Here is a 27464-nt window from a genome sequence, read left to right as displayed (position 1 = left end):
CGGCTTCCTCGCCTCAGGGCCACCGGCCGCCCCCAGGCCCTGGGTCACACCCCCGCCACCCCACCCCCTGCTGTCTCTGCTCCCAGCCCTCCTGTCAGCCCTGCCCGGTCCCCCCACCCCCATCTCCCGCCTCCTCCAGCGCTCTCGCCCCTCTGTTGCTGACACCAGTCAACAGCAAGGGATGGAGAGACACCAGTCTGCAGCCGCAGGCCGGACAGGCACTGAGCACAGAGTGAGAGCACCGGTTGCAGGGACAGAAGCAGCACAGGCGAGCTGGGGGCCCACATGCCTGGTCGGCCATTCCTGGCCCCATTTAGCACATTTGACGGAAGCCCCAGGGATGCGGGGGGGGGGGGGGGGGGGGCTGCCCTCCCCACATGCTCACCCTCCATGTCTGCGATTGTGGCCTCATATTTGAGTCGCAGTTTATTGAGGCTCTTGATCTTCTCCTCCTCCTCAGCCGCCTGGGATGAAAACTCAGACAGACGCTCCTCCAGCAGCTTCCGCTCCTGCAGGGGGTGACGTGGGGGGTCAGGAGTCAGGCCACTGCCACTCAGGCAGGGGGTGGGGACAGGCAGCACTCTGGACCCCCCTCACCCCCACCCCCGGGCATCCCAGCTTTCTTTCCAACCCCTCCAACACCCCTGCTCTCTCTCTTCCTGGCCACTGCCCCAAGGAATATTCCAGAAAACCCCTCTGCATCCTTGTTCTCTCAACTCAGGCATCGATCCTCACGGAAATCTTCCCCCAAACACCTCCAGAACAGATCAGGCCATCTCCCTTTCTGGTTCTGTTCTTTTCTGACAGTTGATAACTAAGTGACAGTGCGTGGTAATGTTTTTTGGGGGGCACCTCATCTAGTGTCCCTTTCCACCGCTCCCTGGAAGTGGCATAAGTGGCTTTCTAGTTAGTTCTGTGTCAAATCCTGAGCCTAGTCCGGTCCTATCTGCAGCAAACTAAAGAGGGCACCAGCTTTTCCACCATGTCCGTGCATGTCCTCTTGACTTTGGGCTAACTGTGACCACTGTCAGCTCAGGGGGCTGCAAACCACGGCCTGCAGACCAAATGTGGTCCCCAGTTGTTCTTGTAAATAAAGTTTTATTGGATCACAGGCTGGATGCATGGCCCCCAAGCCTCAAATATTTCCCACCTGGCCTTTTAGAGAAACTGCCCACAGCTGATTGCCAGCATTCAGGGGAAGTGACGCAGCGTCATTTCCGGGTTTAAGCCATCCAGGGGCCAGTTTACTCCCGCTTCCCCTTCTCAGAGCCCGAGCTCCCAGGTGGGGACTGAAGCCCCACAGAGGTGGCAGAGATGGCAGCCCCCAGCCACCAGACCCGGGAGAACCACCGGGCAGCCAGAGGTGCAACCTAGCCTGGGACCCTGGCTGTTTCCAGCCACTCCCCTTTGGGGTGTCTGGTGAGGCAGACACACAGGAGTTGCCCAATAAGTACCTGCTTGATTGTAGGTATAGCCGAGGGAGGCAGGGAGAGAGAAAGTTTAAAGGGAGGCCCCAGGGGCCTAGCGGGCTGGGAGCAGACGCAGAAAGCCCCACGCTCCCGCATCCCCGCCCTGGCACCCACCTTGCTCAGCTTGGCGTTCTGATCTTCCAAGAGGACCAGGTCTTCCTGGTATTTCTTCATCTTGGCCTCCGTAGTCACCTTTTCCAGCTGCAGCTTCTGCCGAGCACCCTCTTCAGCCTCCAGGTGGGTTTCCAGCTCCTGGGGTGGGGAGAGGGAGGACTCAGGGGCTGGGGAGGAAGGTGGGGTTGGGGAGGATCTTCAGGGACCCCCAAGGCTGCGGCTCAGGCAGCTCCATACTGGCTGGGAAGGCTCAAGCCCTCGCTGGCCTTTCCTGTTTCGTTCATTTGCTCAGCAAGCATTTATTGAGTGCCATGTGTATGCCAGGTAGCAGGGAGGCACACAAAACTGTCCTGGCAGAAACTGTGTTGATGTATGTGAAGATTATAAACAGGAAACATATTGTTAATAACATAATAAATACATACAGGCTATAGGCGGGCATTGTCCATTCTGGGAGTGACCAGGCTCAAGTAAGACTGGACATTCAGGTGGAATAATACCTGCTGCGTTGACTCCTGGGAACACTGGGGGGGGCCTCCAACGGCCAACCACAGCCCCCCAAGCCCATCACATTTCATTATAATGTTGATAAAAAATATTAATTCACAGCTGGGGCCGCTGTGCCTGAAGGCTGCCTGTTCTTCCCAGGCCTGCGTGGGTTTTTTCTGAAAACTCTGGTTTCCTCCCTCACCTCAGAGATGTGCATGTTGAGGGTGGGAATGGGCTTGATACGACCTTCCGTGGAAAGTTGTACAGTCCACAGTCCGCTCCTCCCTTGTGACCTGGTCTGCCAGCATAAGCCTCGGCCTCCCACCCCCACTTAACTGGAATAAGTTGGAAAATGAATGAATGGCTATATGATGATAGTTTAATATTGGACGTGTTTGGGATCTTTATTTAGAAGTTGGGTGATGTTTTGTAACCAAAAGTCTGCTGTAGGCATGTTTATAGCCGTTCGTTTATAACTAGACCAGAAAATCGGTCTAGTTATGTATTACTTTGCTTAAAGTCATAGTTTCCAAGAAAGTGACTGTCTGTCCCATCAAAATTTAACATCTGATGGAGAAGTTTCATAGGACACACACTGGATGTTGAGGGGCCCACGAATGTGGCGGCATAGCAGCAAATGGTGCCAGGAGACTCAGAGGCTGGCGCTATCGCTTCAGCACCTGGATCCAGCCATACCTGATGGTTGTTTTCTGGAGCTTAGGCATGATTGCAACCAAAGAAAAATACCCGTTGGCTTCAGCCACTTTGAGCTGAGTTTTCTGCACACTCTTTGCCCAAATGGGCGTTGTTTACAGGAGCAAAGCAGGATGGGGGAGAGAGAAGTGGGGGGCAGTGGCTGCAGGCATGTGGGGGCCAGACCTGTATATGCTGCTGCAGTCGCCTCTTCTCAGTTTGCAGCTGGCGGCTGCACTCTTCCTCCTCCCCCATGCGGGCCTCCAGCTCCGCCACCACCACTTCCAGCTCCTGCTTTCGGGCCGCCAACCGCCCCCGGGTCTCCTCGGCCTCCGCGCACAGCTCTGCTTCTGCTCGCAGTTGGTCTGTCAGGCGGGCGTGCTCCTCCTCTAGCTGGGGTTCGGGGAGGGGGGGAGGTCAGAGGTGAGCAGGCAGTGCTCCGAAGAGGGCCCTGGAGAGCACCAGGTCCCTCCTGCCCCCTCATTTGTCTTGCCCTTTGAGGTCTAGGGGACAGGAGACATGGTGCCCCCAGACCTCACCTCCTCACCTCCCACAGCCCATTTGGCCCCAAAGTTCGCCCTCCACCCGGTTTCCATCCGGACCTCAACAGGCCCTGGCTTCCTCCTCTCCCAGTGGACTCTGTCCAGCTTCCTCCCAGCTCCAGTGTCTCCTACAAAGTAGCTGGACCCCTGCCGGGTCCTGGAGCCCAGACCCCTGAGCATCTTACTCAGCAGACCCCAGCCGCACCCCCAAACCCTGGCTATAGCCCCAGCGTCCCTCTACCTGCACAGCATGGCTCAACCACATCACATAGTTTCAGCCCTTACTGAATCCCAGTGCACCCCAACTCTACACTTTCACCCCCACAGTCCTGCCTAGGGCACATCCAGGTCAGCCAAACCCCACTCCGCCCAATGGCTCCACCCTGTTCGGTGCAGCCAGGCCCCACCCACACCAGACCCCGCCCCGCACCTGTGTCAAGCGCATCTGGAGCTCGCTCACTTCCCGGGCGCTCTGCTGCTGCAGCTCCTGCACTTTCTGCAGCTCCTGAGCCCGCGCCTGTAGCACCTCGTCCTGCCGGGTCACCTGCAGCAGTGGCTTCACCTGGAGCGAGGGGAAGGATGGTGGAAGACGCCCGTGGTGGAAGGTCCCCTGACCAGGAGCGTAGAGCTCACAATGCCGGCTCCAACGCCAGGGGTCCTGCCCGACTCCTCCAGTGACCTGGGGCGGGCACACCGGTGCCCTCGTCTATAAAATGGACACAATAGCCCCGACCTCGCTGCGTTTTCGGAATGAACGAATGAGCCTAGAATGATCAGAGATTAGCACCGTGCTCCTTTGCTAAGTGAACCTGCTTGGAAGAGACCCACTGAATGGGGGAAGGGGTCTTCTGGACCTGCAGCTCTGTCCTGGATCCAGCTGTACCTGAAGCTGGGGTTTAAGGCAGACTTTCAGCCACTTGTTCCCTGAAGAGTCCTGGCTAACAAAGGTTGGGTCGAGCAGTCCCGTTTTGCAGATGCAGAAAAACAAGGTTCACACAGAGGGAAACACCGACCCAAGCAGACCTGGCCCTGAAGGCCTGTCACCTCCCCAGGTGCCCTCACCTTGGTGAACAGGCGCCACCACTGCCAGTTTCTCAGCTTGAGGTAAGCTGCACAGTTCCGCTGCATCACCCTCAGCGCGCTCTGCTGTTGCTGCCGCCTCTGGAAGGCTCTAGGTGGGGAGACAGGCATGTGGGAGCGGGAAGACCCCTGCAGGCCTGTCCCCTTAGCAACAATTGCAGCACCCAGCAGTCCTGCCCTCCACTCTGTCCCCACAGCCCCTCAGTTCAGATCTCCTTTCCGCACCCCCATCCTCAGACCCTCACCCCAGCCTTCTCCCCAGCCTCCCAGCCTCCACTCTCTCCCCTCCAGTCCACTCCTGACAGGTGACCAGATGGCTCATTTGACACCCAGAGCTGACCCTTCCCCCCAGGCCCCGTTCAAAGCCCTCCTGTGGCCCCCCAGTGTCCATGGACAAGGTCCTCGCCCTCAGCCTGATATTTGGGGAGCCCTCGCCTCTCAGGTCTTTCCTCTGGGCCAGTTCCAAGGAGGAAGGGCACTTTCTGACAAAGCTCCTGCGTTCCTGAAATGTTTCCAGCTCTCACATCCATCCCCGGGCCTCTGCACAGGGAGAACTTTCCATCCTCCTACATCTACATGGTCATCGAGTGAGACCTGCAGGGTGGCCTGGGGGGCATCCTGGTCTGCAGCAGGACTCCCACTGGATTTCCACCACCCCCATCAAAGGACAGTTAGTGTCCAGGTGTGTCCCTTCCTAGACAGGAGTCCCGGAGGGCCTGGCACCCTCATCAGTTTGCCCAAAACTTTTTGGGCAAAGCTGTTTTATCACTGCCAGTCATGCATCCTGGTAACCTCTGATCCAGACAACCAGGACAGCCGTCAAATGACTGACTGAAGCTCTTCACTAAGACCCTGGACATGGCCTGCCTGGCATAGGGTGGCCGCAGGGCTGGAGAGCCAACAAGCTAAGGCGTCAGGGAGCTCCATCTCATGTCTGACGTCTTTTACCATCTTGGAGGCCTGACGGCTGGGACATCTCTCGTCTAGCATCCTGGGCCATCTGGTCTGCCCTCTCTGCCCCAGCCTCGGTCAGAAGTACCCTAGAGAGCCAGTCCGGGGGCCCACCTGCGAGCCAGGTACCCCCGAGCAGCTGCCTGGAAGGACACGATGATGTCTGTGACCTTCAGGTCTCGCTCCTCTTCCAACTGGGCCAGCACCCCCGCCCGGAAAAAGATTTTGCTCTGTCCCACGCGGTAGAGGTTGGGATCCAGTTCCAGGGCCTGGATCTGTGAGGATTCGGGGATGGATGATAAGGGGTGCGATGAGGCGGAGGTCTCTCCTCCCCTCCTGGGACATACATACGCACATGCACACAACCCCGGCCCGCTCCCCGCCTCTGCCCGGCCCCGCCTCACACTCACCATCTTCTCGCAGGCCTGCTTCCCGTCCATGAAGCCCTTGGGAATGGCATTGGGTGTCAGGATCTCATATCTGCAGTGGCAGGAGGGATGGGGAATCAGAGCAAGCCATCACCGGGCACCTGCCACAGCCAGGCCAGGGCTCAGAGCCACGAGTACCAACAAGACGGTGACAGTGTCCAAAAGAAGAAAAATGAGGGCCTCCCTGGTGGCACAAGGGGTTAAATCTCAGTACTATGAAGCTGTCCACAGCCTCTGCAGCGCAGGTTCGATTCCCGGCCGGCCGGGGAGATTCCCCCATGGCGCAGCAGACCTCTCCTGCCTCCCCACTGCTCCCCTCAGCAGTGGGTTTCAGTCAATCTGCCTGCTCTGCTCCCCGCTCTGTCTGGTGAATCCTCTCACCCTCCCGTGCCTCTGGCCTGTACCCGGGTTCTTGTATAAAAATAAATCTTAAAAAAGAATCCATATATTCCTGTCAGTACACATGCGTCCTCAGGGTCTGTCGCTTGCCCCTTCCCTGGACCTCAGCCCGGCATAGCACATCTCGGCGGACTCGCTCCTAAATGCAACTTACGCGAAGCATAATTTTTGTTAAAACATTTACCATACTTGCTGCTTACGCTCAATAGTTCCTGTTCTATCCTCTTCTACACTTACCCTTGAACACCTGGGCGGGGTCCAGGGGACCCTCACAATCCCCATGTGACTTGCAGCAGGCTCTGTACCTGCCACTCAGCCAATCAAGATGCGCACTTGCAGGAATCCATGGAAGCGAGCCTGCAGGGCGTCAGTTCAAGCCGCGCTATCGGGCTGATGGCAGCCAAGCGCTCTTCGCCCTCTCGGCCCTGTCGGCCGAGCACAGCGCCGCCCCACCCCGCTCCCACAGCTCAGAGAAGCCGTGACTCCGCAATCCTAAGGGACTTGCCCAGTGTGCCCGCCAGGCTGGCACCCAGGCCAAGCCCGAGCCCCTCCCCATGGTGCCACTCACCGCTGCCTGAACTCCTGGAAGAGGATGCGGTTGGGGAAGCCCTGGCGACAGATGCGGATGCCCTCCAGCACCCCGTTGCAGCGCAGCTGGTCCAGCACCAGCTTCGGCTCCAGCTTCCCGGCCTGCAAGGGTGGGGGGGGACTGGGGTCAGCGGCGGCCACACGGAGGGGCAGAGAGGACGAGGTAACATGCCTTATGCTAGGGGGCCAGGTGCCTGACTCGCCACGGCAAACAAGTTATACATTTGTTTACGGGGAGAAGCTAGGATGAACTCCGTGATGATGGACTGGGCTTGACATGCGGCGAACTCATGGTCTTCAATATATAAAGATTCCAATAGAAATAAATATGGAGGTCAACGCATGCGCACTTGTGCACATGCGTGTATGCACGGGTGTGGTGACTGCGCCAGCTCTGTTGACTGAGGTCCTGGAGAGACAGCTGATGCCATCGAGCACCCCCGCAGCCAGACCTCACACGCTAGGCCCCACGCTCCACGGAGGAGCGGCTGAGGCTAATACGGCGTCCCAGCTGGGCAACATCATGTTCTTGCACACCACCCACTAAACTCAATTTGCAGATGTAGGAAAGCAGACACGCGTGCGCGCACACACACGCGGAGCCACCAGCCCAGCAACCACAGCCCCTCCTGCTGAGGACAGTGTACGTCTCCTTCCAGCACCTAACTTTGTGGCTTCCTTTTCTGCCCGCATTGACCCCACTCTATGGGGTCCATTCTCTGATTTTCTCAACTAGAAAAACTTTCGGCGGCCTGGGAAGCCAGGCTGGGTCGTCCCGCACTAGGTAACATGCCCAGGCCCGTGGCCGCCTTTCCATCCCAGTACCTGCCATGCTCTCAGCTACCCCTGGGCCTTCGCACAAGCTGTCCGCGGCCTAGAATACCATACACCCTGCAGCATTCTCTGGGGAGACTTCTGGGACTTCACTGACCCGATCCAACCTTATGTGATACAAAACCACCTACAAATTCAACTGGATGCTCACGTGGGGTGGCTAGTTAATGTTTGTGCTCCCTCGGAAGCTGTGAGGTCCTTGAGAATAGGGGTTGACTTTGCTTTTCTCCCTAGAGTAGTCCGAGTAGCTGCACTTAGTAGGTGCTTAATCAATGCAAGTCCTGTAAATGAAGGAATTCTCCTAAAAGGGCACCGAATCTGGGAAGGGAAGCTGCTCTCTCAAGTCCCGCGACCCAGTCTGGACCGGCTACCAGGGCTGCCCCGCGCCGGCGCGGACACTCACCCTCTTCTCGTGGTTGGGGACGATACAGCGCACGAAGCTGGGGTTGGTGTTGCTGAGCGTGGCCATGAGGCGGCTCAGGGACTCCTTGTAGAGCTGCCCCACTGTGCGGAACATGCCCCGGCGGGGGCGGCCTCCGGGGGGGCCATCCCCCAGGCTGCTCACCTGCTCCAGCCCCACGATGCCCTCCACTGTGGGAAGAAGAAACAGGTGTAGAGAGAGGCAGAGGTCAGGGGTCAGGTGGAGGGGCTGGGTGGGCCAGTTAGCGGGCCTGGCTCTTCACGCAGGGAAACCTTGTGTAACCATCACACAGACGGGCACACTGAGGCGTGGGAAGGTGGAAGACCGGCCAGGCGCCCAGCGGAGAAACGCAAGACCCAGGGCGCGGCCCGGGCAGTGTGCCCCCATCTCGAGCCCCGATCTCGGGCCCCTCCTGCTCATTCCCCCCCATAAATGATACGCCCTTTCTCTTCCAACTGGACTCTCGTCTAAAACGGACATTTGTTGTCAAGACGGCCACCTACTGATGAATCGTGAGACAGAAAGCTGGAATTTTTTCCCCCCATGGGCTCCCACTAATCAAGAGTGAATGAGACAAGAACTGAGATTCAGTGAAAAGGTGTGGGGTTCTCCTGCTGCACGAATCCTCTCCCGGCTCCCGCTGCGAGCACCAGCACCCAACTATGGGGGATTCCACCGGCTCTTCCAGAACCTCCCTTGTTCTGCACGTCTTCGTTGACCTGCAGCCGCAGCTTGAAAAAGTAACTTTCAGAGATTTTTCTCTTCACCCCCCCGGCCCCTCCCCTGGTCCCTTCCTCCCTCGGACTCGTCGACCCTGGTGACTTGTCCCCTTGAGATCTATGAAGGGGGTAACACTGTTCCTCGCAGCTTCCACTTTCTTGGGGCCCTCCGAGTCCCCGCTCACTTTTCTGTTCCCCTAATGGGCAGTGGAGGAGGCCGCAGCCAACGCCTGCCCCGCGCCTGCTCGGCCTGGCTCAAAGCGATGCACCCTCCTGGCTCACCGAGGGGCCGGTGAGATACGCCCCGCTTTGCAGGCGAGGAAACCAGCCCAGAGAGGGAAAGATGGTCCTGACCACGCAGCAGCTGTGTGTGGGGGAGCCCGAAACAGCGGCACGTTCAAAATATGAGCAAGCCTGGCTTCCAGGCGCAGTATTTGAAGTCAGGGCCACAGCCAGCATCTCCCAGGAAGCCCTGATTTCCGGGTAGCCCTGCCTTTTCTGTTGGCATCTGAGGCACCACTTCAGTGCTCCAGAACTACCCACGCCTGGGTCTTGGGGTCTATCCACCAAATCATACCAAATTGCAGGTTTCTCAGGCACCCACAGCTGGGAGGGGTGGGGGGGTGGATCTGCTGCTCTGCAGTCCCCAACCACAGGTTGTCGGGGCTCAACCAGATAATCCACCAGGGGGGGCTGATATGTGGGGGGCCTCCCATTTCCTGCCCCAGGTTCAACTCTCCCCCCAACCACGCCCCACTATCATCAAAGTGAGAAAGATCATTGATCCAATTCTTAGAAGCTCTGGGAGCCAATGTCTTGGGTTCAAGTCCCAGCTCTGCCATTCTCACCCCTGCCGGCTGTGTGATCTCAGGCAAGTGACCTCACCTCTCTGTGCTTCAGTTTCCTCCTCTGTATAATGCGGGTGCTAGTCCTAACACCTGCTTCACTAGGGTTCGCTCAGGGGAGCCTATGCACTAATAATCGTAAAAGGGCTTCCCACGGCCCGCGGCGTACAGTAGGTGCTCAATAAGTGCCAGTTGGGGTATCCCATTGTACGTACTCTCACCTACAGTTCGGTTAGAAGGAAACAGTCTGGAGGCCGACAACGAGGAGGAAGAAGCGCAGGAGATCTCCACGTGGAGCAGGGGACGTGGGTCAAAGCCAGGGTCCCGTCGCTGGGACCCAAGCCCACCCTCCTTGCCCAGCAAAGCTCACCCGTGTTGACGCACAGCAACACCCACCCCCTGACGGAGCAATGGCAGAGCTGCGCCTCCCTGAAGATCCTGGGGGTGACGGTGGGAAGGAGCCAAGGAAAGGGAACTGCTGGAAGCCCCCATGTTCTGGGGGGGTGAGGACAGATGGGGGAGGTGGCAAATGGCAGGAGGAATGCAAAGGAGCAGCATGAGAAGCGAGGAGGGGGAGAAGGTGGCAGGAAGAAAAAAAGAGGAGACAGGGTGTTAGTCAACAGCACAGGGCAAAGCAGGAGGGAAAAACCCAATGCTGACTACGAACTTTGAAAGCCAGGGAGACCATCTGGTTCACCCAAATGTCCTCAGTGAGGATTAGTGTCAGGGGAAAACAGATCTCTCTCCAAAGAGCTTGAATTTGTATCTGTTTTATTAGGTATCCCTTTTTGCTTTGGCTACCAGGAAGCTCAAGGACTCACTTGATGCTCCTAGGCAGCTTGTTGTGTTGGCCACAAGGGCAGATAATGGATGTTGAAATGGCCCTTGTTACTCTCACCTCCCTGGGACCTATGTCCCCTTGAGTCTGGGCCAGCCTTGGAACTTGTTTTATTCAGAATTATGAAGGAAGGAACACTATTCCAGGCAGCTTCCACTTTCTCTCCTGGAACTCTTTGAGAAGCAGGCACATATTAGGGGGGTATGTGAGGGATTAGTAGAGGGCATCATGTGTCCATAAATGGGGCACAGGTTTTAAAGAAGTTGGGGGAGTGGAGATTTTGAAGGAGATGATTCTCAGAGCAGAATCTGGTTCTGTCAAACTTCAAACACTGCTTTTCAATCCACCTCCTGCAAGCAATAGGAGGCACAAACATCCGATTCCTCTTTCTAAAATCGGGTCACAACATCGAGGCCTTTTTGTTCTGAGTTCCTTTTGGGAACTCACCTGGCTTATCTTGTTCTCTGATTGCATGGGCTGGTGATCCTGCAGCCACGCTCCTCACTTCAGAAACAGACTAAGGCAAACCAAGTTCCAGAGCCTTGGAGTTGGGGGTGGGGGGCGGGGAAGAAGATGTAGTTTCTGCCAGTTTTATCAAATCAGCTCTCAAACCAGCCTTCTCTGAAGACAGCGGGCAGCAGACAAAGCTGCAGAAAAGCCCCACCAAAGAGGCCTTTCTGCCCACACCTCCTACAGTGTTAATTTGATACAATGAATGGCCTTGTGGGAGCAGGAAAATTGAACAACTGGCCTGTTGCTCCTTCCTTCGTCCCCAGGGCCTCAAAGCACACTATGTAAGAAGGCTAAGCCTGAAAGGTGATGAACGTGCAAAAACCCACCCTTTCCAGACCTTCTGATCTCATTAATTTGTTTTCAGCTGAAGCTCAGCTTCCATGAGGAAGCTCCGTCATCTGCAATAACACCCTCATCTCTTGGACTCATAAACTCAGCGCTTTTTCTGGCCAGATGGTGGAGGCTGGTATCTCCAAGCCAGTGCACAGCGGCCGTCTGTGTCTTGTTGCTGAGTAAGGGATGTTTTATCACACCAAGCACGCTGCTGGCTTCAGAGAGCAATCAAGTGATCAATGGATCAATGGATCAATCACAAATCGGGAGCACTATTTTAAAAGTGTGGGTTGCCCACGCCAGCTCTGCATCTGCGCAGACAACGCAGGTTCAGAACTCAGCCTTCTAAATGAGGTGCTCCACGGTGGGCTGGGAGGGGACCCCGGAGCTCCCCGGCAGGCCTGAGGCTCACCATCCTTCCAGATCTCTGCAGTGAGTCTGTCAGTGCTCTGGTGAAGCAGGGTGGCGACGCTGTCATTCAGAGGGTCCATGTTTTTCATCAGCCACTCATTGGCCTTGTAGTCAACCTGAGTGAAACCAGACAGGAGGATGGGGAACTTGCGGGTTCACCAGGTCCCCCAGGTTATCCACGGAGCCTCCCAGAAGCTCCAGGGCGCTTAGGATGAGGGCGCGTTGGTGCCACCTTGTGTCCACGTCCTGAACTGCACCCTCCGCCATCCTAGGCCCAGTGGGTTTTTCCACTTACCTGCCCCCCCCAACCCCCCCACCGCCTCCAGGACCTACTATTCACTCAAGTTCAGCCACACTGGCCTCCTCACTGTGTCTCAAACACGCAAGCTTATTTCCCCTGCCGTTCCTGATGCAGGGGATGCCCTCATCGTGCAACGTCACATGGCCGCCTCCTTCCAAGTCCTCAAATCCTGCTTGAATCATGTCTTGCCCAGCACAATTCTCTACACATGGTCCCCTCTGGATGGAGGCTCCCTGGAGCCGGAGTTGGGTCTGACTAGTAGCCCAGCACAGGGCTGGGTGCAGGGGGGTGTTTGAAAATGTATGGGAAGTGAAAACTGGGTGCTGGCACAGAATATGAGGGACTACTGCCCCCTTGCCTTCGTGTATGCTGTTCCCTCTGCCTGGAGAGCCCTTCCCAGCGCTCACCCAATCCCGGCTACCTGTCACCCACCAGTGAAACCAGGCATTGGCAAACTGCCAGTCACAGGCCAAATCTACCTGCCACCTCTTTTTGTATATAATATTTTATTGGAATAGTCTTCATTTATTTTTTTTATTCAAATATAACTCAATCTAGTCTCAAACTATTTGCAGAGATGGCGAGCTAGTCACAGGCTGTTGTTTCATATTTGCAAAAACTTCATTAAATGGTCAACTGGGGCATTTAGAGAGGAGCCATAGCCCATTTCTGCAGTGCGACAACCGTCATTTATATATTCACCGTGGAGTCAGTGCTGGGTGCTTTGGTGCCTCAGTGGCCAAAATGAGTATTTGTGACGCATGTGACTTAGCCGACAAAGCTGACATTATTTACCATCTGGCATTTTACAGAAAATGTTTCCTGACCCTCGATTGAGGTATCAGATGAAGATTTCCCCTCCAGGGATTCCTCCTTTGGGTTTGACACGGCCCTTAGTTGCCCCTGTTAAAGCACCAATCTTATATCCTAACGGTCTGTTTTTGTCTCTTTCCCAGATAACAACTTGGTGAGGATAGAAACCACGTCTGAGTCTGTCCCCAGCTCTGCTCAGCACTAGGAAAAGCACCAAGAGGTATGAGTTAGCTGAATGAGTGAATAAAAGGTACATTGTGCTACTGATGAACTCTTATCCATCCTTCAAAACCCACTGCCAATGTTCCCACCTTGAAACAGCCTTTACTGACTTCATCCTTCTTTACTCACTCCTCCTTCTGCTTTCCTGGACCCTGCCTGGCTGCTTTGTCCCTTGCAGTGGAATCCCTGTTTTCCCTGCCATGTGTAGCCACCTGGTCCCCACTTCCCCCAAGGCTGGCCCAAGTCCCCTACCTTGCCTGCATAGTGCAGGACGCTGAAGTCGGCCTGATCCCGCAGCTGCCTGGGCCGCTGGAACTTGGGGTGACCACCCTGCTCCTGGGCTACCTTCTCCACGAAGGACTTGTCTGTGGCCTTTGGGAACCAGCATTCCTCGTCCAGCAGGGCCAGAAGTCCTGGGGGGTTGGCCTGATTACCCACAGCAGGGAGAGACAAAGTCAGACCTCAAATATTGAACATAGAGGTTCCTGCTAATTTGAGTTTTGGTTTCTTTTTTAAAGATTTATTTATTTTATGCATAGAAGAACTGGGGTGTAAGCCAGAGGTGTGGGGGAGTAAGAGGATGCACCAGAGACAGAGTGGGGAACAGAACAGGCAGACCTACTGAAATACACTGCTGAGGGGAGCAGCAGGGAGACAGGAGAGGTCTGCTGCACCATGTGGGTAGCTCCCTGGCCGGGGATCGAACTCGTGCTGCAGTGGCTGGCAGACAGCTTGATAGCACTGAGTCTTTAACCCCTGCGCCTCCAGGGAGGCCCCTAATTTGAGTTCTTCTAAAGTGACACATGGACATACAACTGAGCGTTAAGAACTGCCCATTGGCCCTGTGAATTGAGCAGCCCTGTGGCCAGCACAGTCAGCTCGTTATCAGGTCGGTGAGGCAGGTGGTGACGGTGCCCACGGACTGGACAAGGAGGCCGGAGCCGGGAGTGAGAAGCGGGACCCTGGTCATGGACCCTGGCAGGGTTGAGGGGGCAGGAGGGGGCTCAGGGCTCACCGGCCGCTCGATGAGGTCGATGCAGGGCTGCAGGTCGAGGCCGAAGTCGAGGAAGGTCCAGGGGATGCCCTCACGCTGGTATTCCTCCTGTTCCAGCACGAACATGGTGTGGTTGAAGAGTTGCTGCAGCTTCTCGTTGGTGTAGTTGATGCACAGCTGCTCGAAGGAGTTCAGCTGCGGGGCGAAGGGACACATGAGCGTGGGGACTGGTCCCAGGGAAGACAGGGCCCCAGAGAGAGGACAGGCCCAGGGAAAGGAGCCCTTTCAGGCCCCGGGCCCAGCCCAGAGCACAGACCTGGAAGATCTCGAAGCCAGCGATGTCCAGGATGCCCAGGAAGGAGGCCCCTTGGCGGGGGCTGCGGTCCAGAGCACGGTTGAGGCGCAGGACCAGCCAGCGGAAGAGGCGCTCGTAGGTGGCCTTGGCCAGAGCCTCCAGCGCAAAGTCAGCCTGCAGGGCAGGGCACACAGTGGGGATGTTCTTTTGGTTCCTCGATAACAGTCAACCATTACTGTAGCCTGAGTGTACGCCAGGCTTCCTGTGAAGTGCTCAGGACACATCACTTCATTAATTCTTTCACCCCGTTCTGAGACATCATTGTCTTTTGCCTGGAAGCAGCTTCCCCAGCCTTCCCTGTTCTGACTGTCCCCCCACCCCCCGAATTCTCCATACAGTAGACAACAGGATCTTTATAAAGGAAACTGAACCAAGTCCTTCCCTAGTTTAAAAAAGAAAAAAGAGTGCCTCACTGGCTTCCTGCTGCACTCTAAATAAAACTCACCTCCTTGCTGTGATACCTAAGACCCTGTATTATCTATCCCTTTCCCACTTCTTCTGATTATAGCTTCAGCCATCCTCTAGCTTCACCGGCCTCCTGAATGTTCCTAACTCTCCAAGCTTGTTTCAGTCACAGGGTCTTTACACGTGCTGTTCCCTCTGCGTTGAAATCTAGGTCTCAGCTCAAAATATCACCTCCTCAGAGAGGACTTTCCTGCTCCTCCTGACCCCTTCCTTCATGGTTCTTCCTCCCTTTCTTTCTGTATTTTAAAAAAATGTTTCCCTGCTAGCGCCTGAGCTCCATGAGGGCATGGTCTTCGTTTCCAAGACAGCTTTAGGGCCTCCTTGGTGGCGCAAGGAGCTAAGCACCGCACTATGAAGCAATCCGCAGCCCTTGCAGCACGAGTTTGATCCCCGGCCGGCCAGGGAGCTGACCCACATGGCGCAGTAGACCTCTCCTGTCTTGCCCGCTGCTCCCCTCAGCAGTGTATTTCAGTAGATCTGCCTGTTCTGCTCTCCACTCTGTCTCTGGTGAATCCTCTCACCCCCCACATCTGTGGCCTGTACCCCAGCTCTTGTATGCATAAATAAATAAATCTTTTAAAAAAAAGACTGCTTTTATACGCAGCAAGCACCTAGACCAGAACTGGAAGCAGGCAGGGTCAGCAAAGGTTTGTTGAGTGAATATGGGATGGGAAGGAGGCTGGGGAGTTGGGAGTGGGATTAGGGCATGAGGTGGGTACCAGCTTCAGATCTTTAAGGTCCCAGGACCGTGGCGCCCACCCCTTCTCTTGGCCACCCACCCCCAGCCTGGCCCACCTGCTCCTTGGTCTGCGCTTTCTGCACGTAGTCTCTGCCGACTTTGATGCGAGGGGTGAGCAGGGCCCGGGAGAAATCCGTCACCCCCAGTCCCAGGAGGCGGCAGAGCTTCTGTGCGGCTGAGGGCAAGAGCAGGAGACCCCATGAGCACCCGGAAGGGGCGAGGGCCACGCCCCCCGCAGGTGGAACAGATGCCCCACAGCCTTCCCCAAGAGCCCATTACAGGTTCCCAAAGCGTGATTCCCGGCCCAGCAGCTCTGCTGAGAACCCCAGCTGGCATAAAGACTTGGGGTCCAAGCTGTGGGACCCTTTATGTGCTAAATTTCAAGTGTGTGCATCTCACGGTAGTAGGTTTCACTCCAAATGTGAAAGAACTGCCAGCAAAGACGGGACGCCAGTGTGTGAGAAGCTGCCTCAGTGCCTGCAACTTTGAAACGTGTGACTGTATGGCGGGGGAAGCTAGGGAGATACCCCAAAAAGCAAGTGTAGTGAGACGTTCATGGTCAAATCTAGGTGTTGGTAGTTGGTTATTTACTGTAAAATTCTTTCTATTTTCTTCTTGCCTTTTTTTTTTCTTGTAGGTTTTAAATGTTTGCATGTTAAAAGCGGTGTAATAAAATATTGGAAGGGGGGAGCTGTTGGAATTAGGTTTCATTGTGGTGGCCAAGCTCAAAAGAAATATTTAAAAATGCATTGTTCCTCTGCATTGCAGAAAAGAGGAAAAAGCAAGCAAACAACTTGCTGTGCAACTACAGCAAAAGTACAAAGTCTAGAATGGAACCGCCATCAGGCAATGGAACCATTCAGCAAATGTGGAAACATGACGTGTTTCCAAAGAAACCCTCGGCTTTTCTACATGTTGGGAAATGTTTATAACAAAAAGCAGGGGGGGGGGTTGGGGAGGGCTATGTTTGGAAATATCAAATAAAATAGAACAAAGCTTGCAGTCCACCGAAAGGAAAAAACCCTCAGGCATAGGAAGCACACATCTTATCTGTGTAGGCAAAAAAAAAAAAAATCTGCATAGAAAAAAAATGCCCTGATGCCAAAATGTTAACAGATGTTTTTGCTGGAGAGTGAGGGGTGGAGCCGTGGCAGGTGTGTTTCTCTTTCCACTCTGAATTAAAATGAAAATTCAGAAATGTTTCCAAGCATCTAACACTTCAGTAATGGAAAACAGTTACCCCAAACACTCTGCTCCAGCAGAAAAGGAAAACATGGAGGCGGAAACACACCAGCTTGTCAACAGAGGTCATTTCTGCAAGGGGAGGTGATGAGGATTTCAATTTTCCCTTTTTTGTGTGTGGGGAAGACCCCTGCAATCGCAGTCTCTAATCCTTCCGCAGTGCCCTTGCCATCTGTGGGGAGGGTTGGAGAACTAAAAACAATAGTGACTTGGGCCTCCTGGTGGCTCAGGGGTTATAGACAGTGCTATCAAGCTATGGCCAGCCACTGCAGCATGAGTTCAATCCCTGGCTGGCCAGGGAGCAACCCACATGGCGCAGCAGACCTCTCCTGTCTCCCTGCTGCTCCCCTCAGCAGTGTGTTTCAGTAGATCTGCCTGCTCTGCTCCCCACTCACTCAGGTGAATCCTCTCACCCCCCACACCTCTGGTTCACACCCCAGTTCTTGTATGCATAAACAAATAAATCTTTAAAAAACAAACAAACAGTGACTTGAAGAAACAGCTACCCACTAGCCACAGGGTGGTTTTATGGGATGTCGCACTTTGCCCCCCCCCCCAACTGCTTTTCTGATTCATTTTTGCAAATGCAGACAATGAAATAGCCAAGATTCCCTAGGCCAGTGATACTGACATCAGGGCTCTCCCCACAGAGCCCAGATGCCAAAACCTGGTAGAGTTCTAGTTCATGACCTTGAAAAGGTATCCCCGGTGCATTAAGGGACAAGAGCAGGTATCAAAGCCTTTGGTAAGGTCTGATCCCAATTTTGCAAATCAAGTGAACAAATCAGTGTGCACAGCCCACCCACTGGGTGTGTGAATGGCGCCCCCACTTGTACAGGTGATGCTTCTGATCAACAGCATCACAGATGTGGGGGTGCTTCTTTCCTTCCTATTTTCTGTACCTCCTGCAAAATGAGTCCACGGGATTTAGTAATCAGGACAGGAGGGAAGGCGGTGGGAAGTAGGCTGCCATTCCTGTGCCAATGCTCCCCACACCAGTACAGATGCAGAACAAAGCCAGAGACAAATACCCCCCAATGTTCGAGGTAATTACCCCTCAGGAGTATGATTACGGGTAATTTCCCCTGCCTTTATGCTTTTCTGTCTTGCCAGATTTTTCGCCATCCAGCTTGTATGATTTTACAATAAGAAAGAGACAGAGTCACTTAGTTACATTTTGATAAAAAGGGATGAAACCTGCTCTGGGAAGGCAAGCCATGCAGAGAACCTGGCAGGGGGAGCTACCCCCAGGGCAGGGGGCGGGCTGCTCTCCCCAGGGAGCTGGGATGAAGCTGGGGGTATTCAAATATTCAGCAGGGCTCAGATGGTTTTACAATGAGGAAGAGAGTGGAAGGTGACAGAAGACCCAGCAAGGCAAGGACAGGCAATCAGGATGGCCCGGGAGTGGGAGGAAGTCTGGGCGGGGTGGATGTAGCGGGGTGCTGTATGTGGAGCAAGGAATTCAGGGGGCGCAGGGGCAGGCCAGGGAGCAGTACCTGTGTTGTCAGGCATGGAGGCCTGGTCGGTGTTCCTTTCACTCTTGATGCCGATGTTGCCAAACTGGAGCACAGCAGAGATCATCCGCAGCATGGCTAGGGAGGAGGGAGAGTCACGTGGCACCCCAGCCCCCCAGGCGGCCCAAACCCGCCCCTCCGAGCTTTAAATGGGTGGTCAAAAAGGTGAGGTATAACTATGCGATGGAATACCATTCAGTCATAAGCAAAGAGGAGGTCTTGTCATTTGTGACAATGTAGATAGAACAGGAAGGGATGGTGCTCAGTGAATTAAGTCAGGAGATGATTTTACTCAGTTGTGGAATAGAAAGCAAAATCAGGGCCTCCCTGGTGGCGTGGGGGTTAGAGTCTCAGTACTATCAAGCTGTTGGCAGCCACTGTGGCACAAGTTCGATCCCCTGCCAGGGAGATGACCCACAGGGCACAGCAGACCTCCCTTGTCTCCCCGCTGCTCCCCTCAGCAGTGTATTTCAGTGCAGCCGCCTGTTCTGCTCCCCACTCTGTCTCAGGTGAATCCTCTCACCCCCCCCCCGGCCTACACCCCAGTGCTTGTATGCATAAATAAATAAAAATAAATCTGAAAAAAATTTTAAAAAAAGAAAGCAAAATCAAACCAAGCAAATGAACAAATAAAACCAACACAGACTCTTGGAAATTGGCAACAGAATGGGAGGGTGCCAGAGAGGAAGGAAGGGGGAGAGAAGTAGAGGGGACACTGATGCTGTAAACTAATGTTATCTCAACAAAACCTCACCCCTCTGCCTCGTCAGCACTCGAGAGCCCTGGGGCGAGGCAGAAGCCCAGGGCTGGTAAGTCACTTGTTGTGTTTGTCTCTGAGGTTCGCCTCACCGCCATGTAGCTCTGCTCACGGGGTTCACTTATAGGGGGTGCATATAAGATTCCAAAGGACTCAGGGAAGCGAGGAAAGTCTACAGTGATGAGGACAGATCTCTGAAATCTCAGGTGAAAAGCGTGAGGTGCAGAATAGTGTCTGGCGATCCACTGTGTATTTAGAAAAGGCAGAAAACACAAAGGATGGAGGGTTCTTGTTATCATGGTCCTGAGCTCCTGAATCGTCTCCAACCAGAATTAGCGAATATGAATTACTGCTCCTGGGAAGCTACCGGGTCTGATTCCTTCAAGCTTCGGGGCTCAATATTTTCATCAACTGATCAACGCGGTCCCTTGTTCTCATTAAAGACGCTTTATCTACGACACATGTATTTAAGACACTGAGCTCACTTCGCCCGGGGCTGGAACCCGCACCTGCGTGAGCTTGACCCGGCCTCTCTGCACTTAGGAACACCGGCGGATGCTTCAGCAACTCAACTCCAAAATTTCCCCCCTCTATGTATGATTTCAATGACCAGGAAAACCCAGCAGTGCTGATTTGGGGGTTACGTATAAATTTGCAAATGCAGAAATCTCCAATAAGAAGGGGACTGTTAAAAACCTGTCATGTGTGGACAAGGCTGCCCCCTAGCGGACATCTCAGGAACTCCTAGTCTGTTCCTAGAACTGCAGGCATAATAGCGGGGACACCCTCCAAAGCGGGGTGCTGCTGGTGTCACCAAGACTGGGAGGTGGGGAAGGGGGGCAGACACCCTTCTGCTCCACAATGAACTGCCATCTCCTGCATGACTCCCACGCGACCGTCAGCTCACCTCACACCAGCCTTCATCAGCCTGGGTTTGCATCTCCCGCTTTCTTGGGGTGCTGTGGGGCAGTGCAGTCGCCTAATAACCTCATCAACTGTTGGTTCCAGGAAAGTTTTCACCATTTTTGGATTGAAATGGATACTGATTTGTTTTCACTAGAGAGAGGTGAACTATCTGTGCCAGATCCTGTTCCAGAAGCTATGAAATGTCTTAACCTTTTGTAACAACCCGATGGGGCAGTCCTGCAGTAACCTTTTACAGCTGGGCAGGGGAGAAAATGCCCACTTAACAGATGGGGAAACCGAGGCACCTCTGAATAACCAACAGGCCCAAGATCACTGAGTTATCATAATTGGCATAATTCACGCTCATCCAGCTCGACAATTTTTTTACAAAGTGAACACGGGGGTGGGGCCAGCCCCCATAAGCCTGCTCCTGGCCCCCCACTGACCCTGTGCAATTTCACAATCACGGGACTCGGGGGAGGAAGCCAGACACGAAAGGGAACCAAAGTCCGTTGGGCTTGGCTCAGATGCCAGCTCAGGCTACATTCCTGCATTGCTAGTGGGGTGAGGTGGGGTGGGGTGCTGGTGACAGGAGGGGGGTCCCTCAGCTGGGCTTCTTGGTGCTGCTGAGACCAGATGGGGCCCCCAGCAGAGCCCCCGCCCCCCAGCTGGGGCTTAGCGCCTGCACACACTACAGCACTTACACCCCATCTCACTCCACACACAAGTTACTTAGAAAAAGGGGGCTCGGGGAGGTACCCATGTGGCACATCTCTGACCAAAATGCCTAACCTGAATGGGACCGCCAGGAAATACACCCAAGTTTAAGAGGAAACAACTGATTTGTCATCTCCGAAGTGCCAAGGTCACGGGCAATAAAGCCTGAGGAACAAAATGTTCCAGGGGAGGAAAGACATGAGAGGATCTGAATGCACAGGGGTGTGGACCTGGGAGAGTGCATGTGTGAGTGCATGTGTGTGTGTATGTGTGAGTGTGTGTGTGAGACACAGGTTGGGAGCCTGTTCAGTGGCTCCCAACAAATAATCAGAGAGACAGGCCAGGAAGAAAGCAAGGGTGGCCAATTATTAGCAATGGGGAGCCTTGGGGGGCGGAGCTTTTCCGTCAATCAAATCATGCAAAATAAAAGTTTAATACCAAATAAAAACCAAAACCCACAACAAGGTGAAAACAGCGTCAAGAGGCCTTGCTCTGAAGGCCGCAGGGGTCCCGAGAGCAGAGGTGGCTCCAGGGACCCGGGCCGCAGGCGCGATTGTGGCCTTGTTTGTTTGGATTTCAGGCCTGTGGCAACAGGAGAACTAATTCGGAAGAAGCCAGGGTTAGGAAGGCGGCGGCTTCCAGGGATGCGCTGCACAGAGTGGAGACACTAGGGACCAGGAGCCCGGCTGCGCCGCAGCAAGGTGTGCGGACCTGTATCCTCGCCCAAGAACAGCACATCAGAAAGGGTTGGGGACAGTCCCCAAAGACAGAATTTTCCTCCCCCACTCGGATCCCAGCCTTTGCGGAAAGTGTGTGTCTCTTACTCGTCGGCACGCATGCTGCATACAGTAAGCGCTCTATAAATGCTTTCGGAAAAGAACTTTGGATGGCCTGACCAGGGAAGAATTCCTCCCACCATCTTCACTACTTCTGGGATCTGATGCCGCTGAAGCTCCACCCACCCCCTCCAGTCCCTGGTCCCCCAAACTCCAACTGGCTGCAGTATGCCACCTGGAAGCTGTTCCCCCACCATCCTCTCCTGCCAGACCGCCCCCATGGGCCAAGCTATGCCTCCTCCAAGTTTGGCCCCCTCCAACCCCCAGCCCCTGCAAGGCACCAGGACTCCGAGGCACCCCTGCACCCCTCCACTTTCCCCCAGTGCCTGCAGCGTTCTGGGTTGACGGAATGACTGTATGAAGCAGCGCAGAACTAAAGCGGATTAGTGGTGGCACAGGGTGACTTTGGGGAGCCCGGAGGGCAGTGGGAGGGGCCAGGAGGACAAAACTCTGGAAATACCGGGAGGTGGGGGACAGGGCAGCAGGACGCCCCCTCAAAGATGGATCAATGAGGTTCTTCCCCCCCAAGCCATAGTCGTCCTCGTCCTTAACAAAACAGGTAGGGTTCATTCCCCAAGTCAGCCTCAAGGTTTCCCGCCAGCCTTTAAAATGGCCTTTGTCAGTTAGGGGCCCGCCTCCGTTCCAAGCTCCAGGGGCAGTCTGAGCCCGCGGAGCTGGCAGGTAGCTGGGCGGGTGACTTCAGATCTGGGATGGCAAGCGCCGCCTGCGGAGGTGGAGCCTGCCCTGGGGCAAGAGAATGTCTCCTTTTATAGGAAAATAACGTGTCTCACCTGACCAGTCTGAAATATTTCTAGATGGGGCGCTCAGGGGTGGGACCCCAGGGCTGGGGGCGGTGGGGAGACCTGGTTTCCCTAGTATGATCTTTTCTGGATTCAGATTACGTCACCGAAGCATCTGTCCCTTCAAACTTTTTGTTTTCGGAATTGCAAAAGTTGGGCCTGCAGCAGGGGCCGTTGGGAGGGTGACCTGAGGTGACACGTGTCAGGAGGCCAGGCGGGACCTGAGGGTGCAGGCGGGAGCCTCAGAGCGTCTCCAGCGTCCCCAGCGGCCAGGGAGCACAGCCGCGGGAGGCCGCAGCCCGAGGTTGCGCAAACGCGATTGGGCAACCTCGTGGGTGGGTGGGGGTGGGGTGAGGAGGCTGGAGACCCTGTGTCAATATGACCTGTTTGCAGAGGCCTCGGCGGCCAAACTGGCACCCGGCTCTGCCCTCCGGATCCTGCTGCCTGGCCAACAATAGCTCGGGCCTCCCGCGGCGCCAGAGCTCAGAGGGGAATGACACCCTGTCCTCCCGGTCCCTGCTGTTTCCAGGCCTTTCTCCAACAGCTGGTGGGTCCACTTTAGGTCCCTACAGGTTGTGTCCCCCTAATCCCAACACTACCCCCTAAAAAATACGTTGAAGTCCTAACTACCAGGAGTTCTTAGATTGTGACCTTATTTGGTGGCGGTACAAGGCAGATGTAATTATTTCAGTTAAGATGAGGTCATACTGGGGTGGGGTGACCTCTCATCCAAGATGCCCCGCAACCTTATATATACAAGATTAATTAATTAATTTATTTATATAAGCACTGGGTACAGTCAGAAGCGCAGGAGGGTGAGAGAATTCACCAGAGCCAGAGCGGGGAGCAGAGCAGGCAGAAGGACCGAAGTACACTGCTGAGGGGAGCAGCGGGCGGCAGGAGAGGTCTGCGCGCCATGTGGGACCCTCCTCCGGTGGCCGGGGAGCAGCCGGGGATCGAACTGGCGCTGCAGAGGCTGCGGGCAGCCTCGCAATCCAGCGCTCAACCGCTGCGCCACCGGGGAGGCCCACCTGCAACCTTATATAAAGGGGAATTTGTACAGAGAAGCCACGTGGAGGTGGGGTGCGCAGAGCGCCCTGTGAGCGCAAAAGCAGCCCACCCGAGGCGCCAGGAGCGCCAGGATCTCCTGGAAAGCGCCAGAAAGCCAGGGAGAGCTGGGGAGTGGACACACAGCCCTGCCCACACCTGCTCTCAGCTTTCCAAGCTCCTCAAGCGCCAGACCACCCAATTCTGCTGTTTTAAGGCTCTGGGTGGCGCGCTGGGCGGCTCTTACCTAAGGAACATAAGGGCGCAGCCCAGTTCCTGTCCCAACATACTCTGTGTCCTTGGAGACACGAGGCAGAAGGTCTCCCTAAGGCTGTGCATATCTCAAAGGCTGTACCTTATCATGTGAGAAGCCAATGTCATGTCAGTCCCCAAAGAAATAAGATCAATAGTCGTCTGGGAAAGAGAACGGCTAATTGTTTTAACTAGTTCAGCTCACAGGATGATTTGAAAAGACAACCGTTCCAGGTAACAACCGCATCATAATTCAAGTCACACAGCACTAGATGGTCCCTAAAAATTCACGTAAAAGGGGCCTGGTGGCGCAAGGGGTTAAGCACAGCACTATGAAGCTATTTGCAGCCTCTGCAGCACGAGCTTGACCCCCAGCCAGCCAGGGAGCTACCCACATGGTGCAGCAGACCTCTCCTGTCTCCCCACTGCTCCCCTCAGCAGTGTATTTCAGTAGATCCCCCTGTTCTGCTCCCCACTCTGTCTCTGGTGAATCATCTCCCCCCTGCATCTCTGGTCTGTACCCCGGCTCTTGGATGCATAAATAAATAAGTCTTTTTTTAAAAATTCACTTAAAAAAGTGGGAAGGAGAGATGGTGCTGTGGTCAACTGAGTTTATAACACTGCATATTCTAAAGTAAATAAATGAATAACTAAATAGTGTACGACCAGGTTTGGCTGGGTGGCTCTCCCTAGGGAAACAAAATATTTCTTTTTCCAGCTATGTACAAATCAGTTCTAGGCAGATTGCAACTCTCACATACTGTCTAGTGCAAAACATGAGGGGAGCAAAGCAGGATAAATGTGGTGATGAGCTGAGTGTTTCACACTGAGGGCTTGAGAGGGCGAGAGGAGTTAGAATTTCAACAAATCTTAATTTTTTTGGAAGGGGGGGGCGCTAATCTTGAGGTCCAGCCCCAATCAACCTGAGCAGACCCAGACCCAGGGTTGGGGTCTCCCTGTCCCCCAGACTCGTCCCTAGTCCCCAGCCTGTTCTGCTGTAGTCTGTGGCCCCACGCAGCCCCACAGGGGTCTCTCTCTGCTCCCAAAGCTAACCCAGGCCCCTGGCTTATTGCTGTCTCCTGGCCCCCCAACACTCCCAAATATAGCCCCATCTTCAGAGCCCCCACCTGCCTTTGCAGAGCTCCCTGCTGACTCCCCTCTGCCACCCACTACGCTGAGCCCACCACTGGAGACGTCTCAGTTTCTCAACATGCTTTTCCAGCCACAGGGCCTTTGTACAGGCTGTGAGAGCGCTACTCCCTCCCACCCCAGCATCAGTGCTCAGGCCCCTGACCTCCAGGCCCTGGCTCACACATCACCATCATGGTGTGCCCACCCTGGTCCCCATTCCGCGCTGTGCTCTCCTGCTCACCCCATCACCTCTTGCAGTTGCAAATGGAGACACGGGTGGCTGCGTCGCCTGCATGCCCAGCGGTGGCACCCGCCCCCTACCCTTCAAAGGGAGGCTGGGGGCTCACTCACAGATGATTTCCTCTTGGGTGAATCCCAGGACCCGCAGGGACTCCAGGGTCTCCTGAAAGAGCTCGCGCTCCTGGCCGGGAGAGGAAGACGCCCCGTTGGTGAGGAAGCGGTACCGGGAGCAGGGCTCCAGGAGCAGGTCAGCTGCAGGGGAAGGAGCAGGAGGCCAAGGTCAAGGGTGAGCTGTAGAGTCAGACTCACATCCAGGCTTCCTCGGTGGCCACCAGGGCCACCAGGGCCACGTCCTCACTGGGGCCCTCAGGCTCCTCCGGCGCAGGTTGGGTGGGAAGATCCCAAGCCAGGCGGGAAGGCAGTGGGTGCTGAGCGCGCCCTAGTCTTTCCTCTTGCGTCGCGGCAGAGACTGACAGTCTGGCATTGCCAAGAGCGGGCAGGGGTGGCTGGCAGGGGTGGCTGGCGAGAGGGCATGAGGGTTCGCATGGCCCAGTGAGCGGGAGCCCGGCGAGGAGAGTCCAGGAGGCAGCCCAAGCTACCGGAGCAAGGAGCCAGGAGAGGGGCGCCGGGCCACGTGGCCACCCCCTGGCCTTAGACAGCAGGACTCGGGCAGGAGCGTGGCCGCGGGGGCCGCAGGCGCCACGAAGCTGCACAAACGAGGACCGCAGGGCCGGGGCGCCGCGGCTGCAGTGCGGGCGCAGGAAGCAGAGGCCGGAGTTGCCGGAGAGGAGAGAGCGTGAGGCCGGTGGGAGCGAGAGCCGGAGCCAGCGGAGCCAGACAGGACAGAGGAGCGAGCCGCGCGGCCGGGGTGCAGGAGGCTCTGCTTGGCGAAAGTGAGAGCAGAAAGTGGGGGCAGCAGGATCCAGGGGTCAAAAGAATCCCCTCCCGCCCAGGAGCCACCTGGGACTTGACATGTGGCTCCCACCCCCACCCTGAGGTGACCAGGACACCCCAATACTGACCCTTGAGCTGCTCGCTGGCGCCCCCCAGCAGCTGGTAGAAGATGTGGAAGCTGCACTCGTCCTTGGCCTGGCGGATGGCCCGAGACTTCTCCAGCAGGTCTGGGAGGGGCCAGTCAAGGTGCCCCAGGGAGAAGAGGGGTCCCTACCAGCCCCTCCACCGGAGCTGCCCCCCCCCCCGCCCTCCATGTAGCGCGGCGTACTCTGAGTCCACACCCGCCACTTCACCACCAACTACACAAACAGATGCAGCCTGAGGCACCTCACTTCTGTGCTGTGCCTCCGTCTCCTCCTCTGACTAGGGGTTTGAAAATCCCCTCCCCCCTGAGATGCTGCGAGGGTGAGTTATTGCTCTCTGTACCCCCAGAAACAGTGGGGCTTACGGCTCGCTAGAGGTAAGCATAGCAGCCGCCATGGTTTCTCTCTCAGCCTCAGTTTCCCCGGGTGGACACGGGGGCTGTCGGCCACTCCCCTTCTAGGAAAGTCCCAGGGCGGTCCACACCCCGACAGCTCTCTGGTAAACTCGCTGTAACTCCGAGACCCGGCTCACGGCCCCAGCACCTGTTAGGCCTGAAGGTAGCAACCCGGGCCTGTGCTGGAGCTTTGCCCACGAAGGGCTGCAAACCGAGGCCCATGGCCTTGGGTGCTCACTTGCTCAGGTGAGATGGGGGAGCCCCAGGGGGAACCCCACAAGGCAGAGTGGGCAGAGGAGGCACACATAACCTAGACCATCCTGGGGGCCACAGCCCTACGCCTGGGGCTCCTCTCCTGTTAAATGAGACAGTGACTGCAGCTGCCTGGCCAGGGTGGCAGGGAAGGGAGGTGACAGGGAGAGGTCGGAGGGCGACGCCTGGCACATAGTAAATACTCCAGAGGTGCCGCTTGGGCTGTGTTGCTGAGGGGTCCGGCCGAGCAGGAGGCCCACCTCACTGGCTGGGGCATTGGCACCGGGACTGCCCAGCGGGCTGTGGCCCCAGCCCTGAGTTTTGAGAACCCCTATAAGCTGAAGCCTGGGGACCAGGACTAACAGGCCCCGAGATGCAGAAAAGCAATGGCCCCAAGGCCAGAGGGTGGTGACCAGGAAGCGCTCCCTACACACACAGACGCAGATTTCCTGTCTGTGGTGAGACCCTGGGGTGGCCTCCCCGACCCTGCCCATCTTCCCAGGCGCCCCTCGGGCTGTGGGAGGATACAGGTCTCGATGTTCGCACCCACGATGTACCCGGCAACATCGAAGTTGATCCGGATGAACTTGCCCTGGAGGGGGGAGCACAGAGGCTTCAACTGAGGGTCCTTGGCTGCACTCGGGCCTGAGGAGCACCCCAGCCCTCGCCCACCCCACCCAGAGCCAGGACTGTCTCTCCACTTTCTCCTCCAACCCCACTCTTGAGATCCCTAGTGGGGGGTTCCTTGGGGAACTCAAAGTCCACACCCCTTTGACTTCTCT

The 27464-nt window shown here is 55.8% G+C and overlaps 1 protein-coding gene across 4 annotated transcripts in view; it reads right to left on the bottom strand.

The window, feature by feature from the left end:
• The window catches only part of MYH14 (myosin heavy chain 14), a gene marked incomplete at its 5' end in the record, with an annotated part of 57670 nt that overhangs the window by 20751 nt on the left and 9455 nt on the right, over positions 1–27464 (bottom strand). For 3 of the 4 annotated variants that reach the window (XM_084257723.1, XM_084257724.1, XM_084257725.1), the window contains 18 exons: positions 386–509; positions 1584–1721; positions 2952–3158; positions 3738–3869; positions 4370–4478; positions 5453–5613; positions 5749–5818; positions 6734–6855; positions 7991–8178; positions 11669–11783; positions 13256–13429; positions 14019–14192; positions 14314–14466; positions 15613–15731; positions 18295–18390; positions 25110–25250; positions 26021–26119; positions 27211–27274. In XM_084257723.1, the coding sequence (XP_084113849.1) occupies positions 386–509; positions 1584–1721; positions 2952–3158; positions 3738–3869; positions 4370–4478; positions 5453–5613; positions 5749–5818; positions 6734–6855; positions 7991–8178; positions 11669–11783; positions 13256–13429; positions 14019–14192; positions 14314–14466; positions 15613–15731; positions 18295–18390; positions 25110–25250; positions 26021–26119; positions 27211–27274 (2386 nt within the window). Of the gene's footprint in view, positions 1–385; positions 510–1583; positions 1722–2951; positions 3159–3737; positions 3870–4369; positions 4479–5452; positions 5614–5748; positions 5819–6733; positions 6856–7990; positions 8179–9968; positions 10068–11668; positions 11784–13255; positions 13430–14018; positions 14193–14313; positions 14467–15612; positions 15732–18294; positions 18391–25109; positions 25251–26020; positions 26120–27210; positions 27275–27464 lie in introns of all 4 variants that reach the window. The other variant, XM_084257722.1, reaches the window with a different exon arrangement.

This window comes from Talpa europaea (genome assembly GCF_964194135.1).
Source record: "Talpa europaea genome assembly, chromosome: 16".
NCBI classification, from domain to species: domain Eukaryota; kingdom Metazoa; phylum Chordata; class Mammalia; order Eulipotyphla; family Talpidae; genus Talpa; species Talpa europaea.
This window is presented reverse-complemented; position numbering and strand designations above follow the sequence as displayed.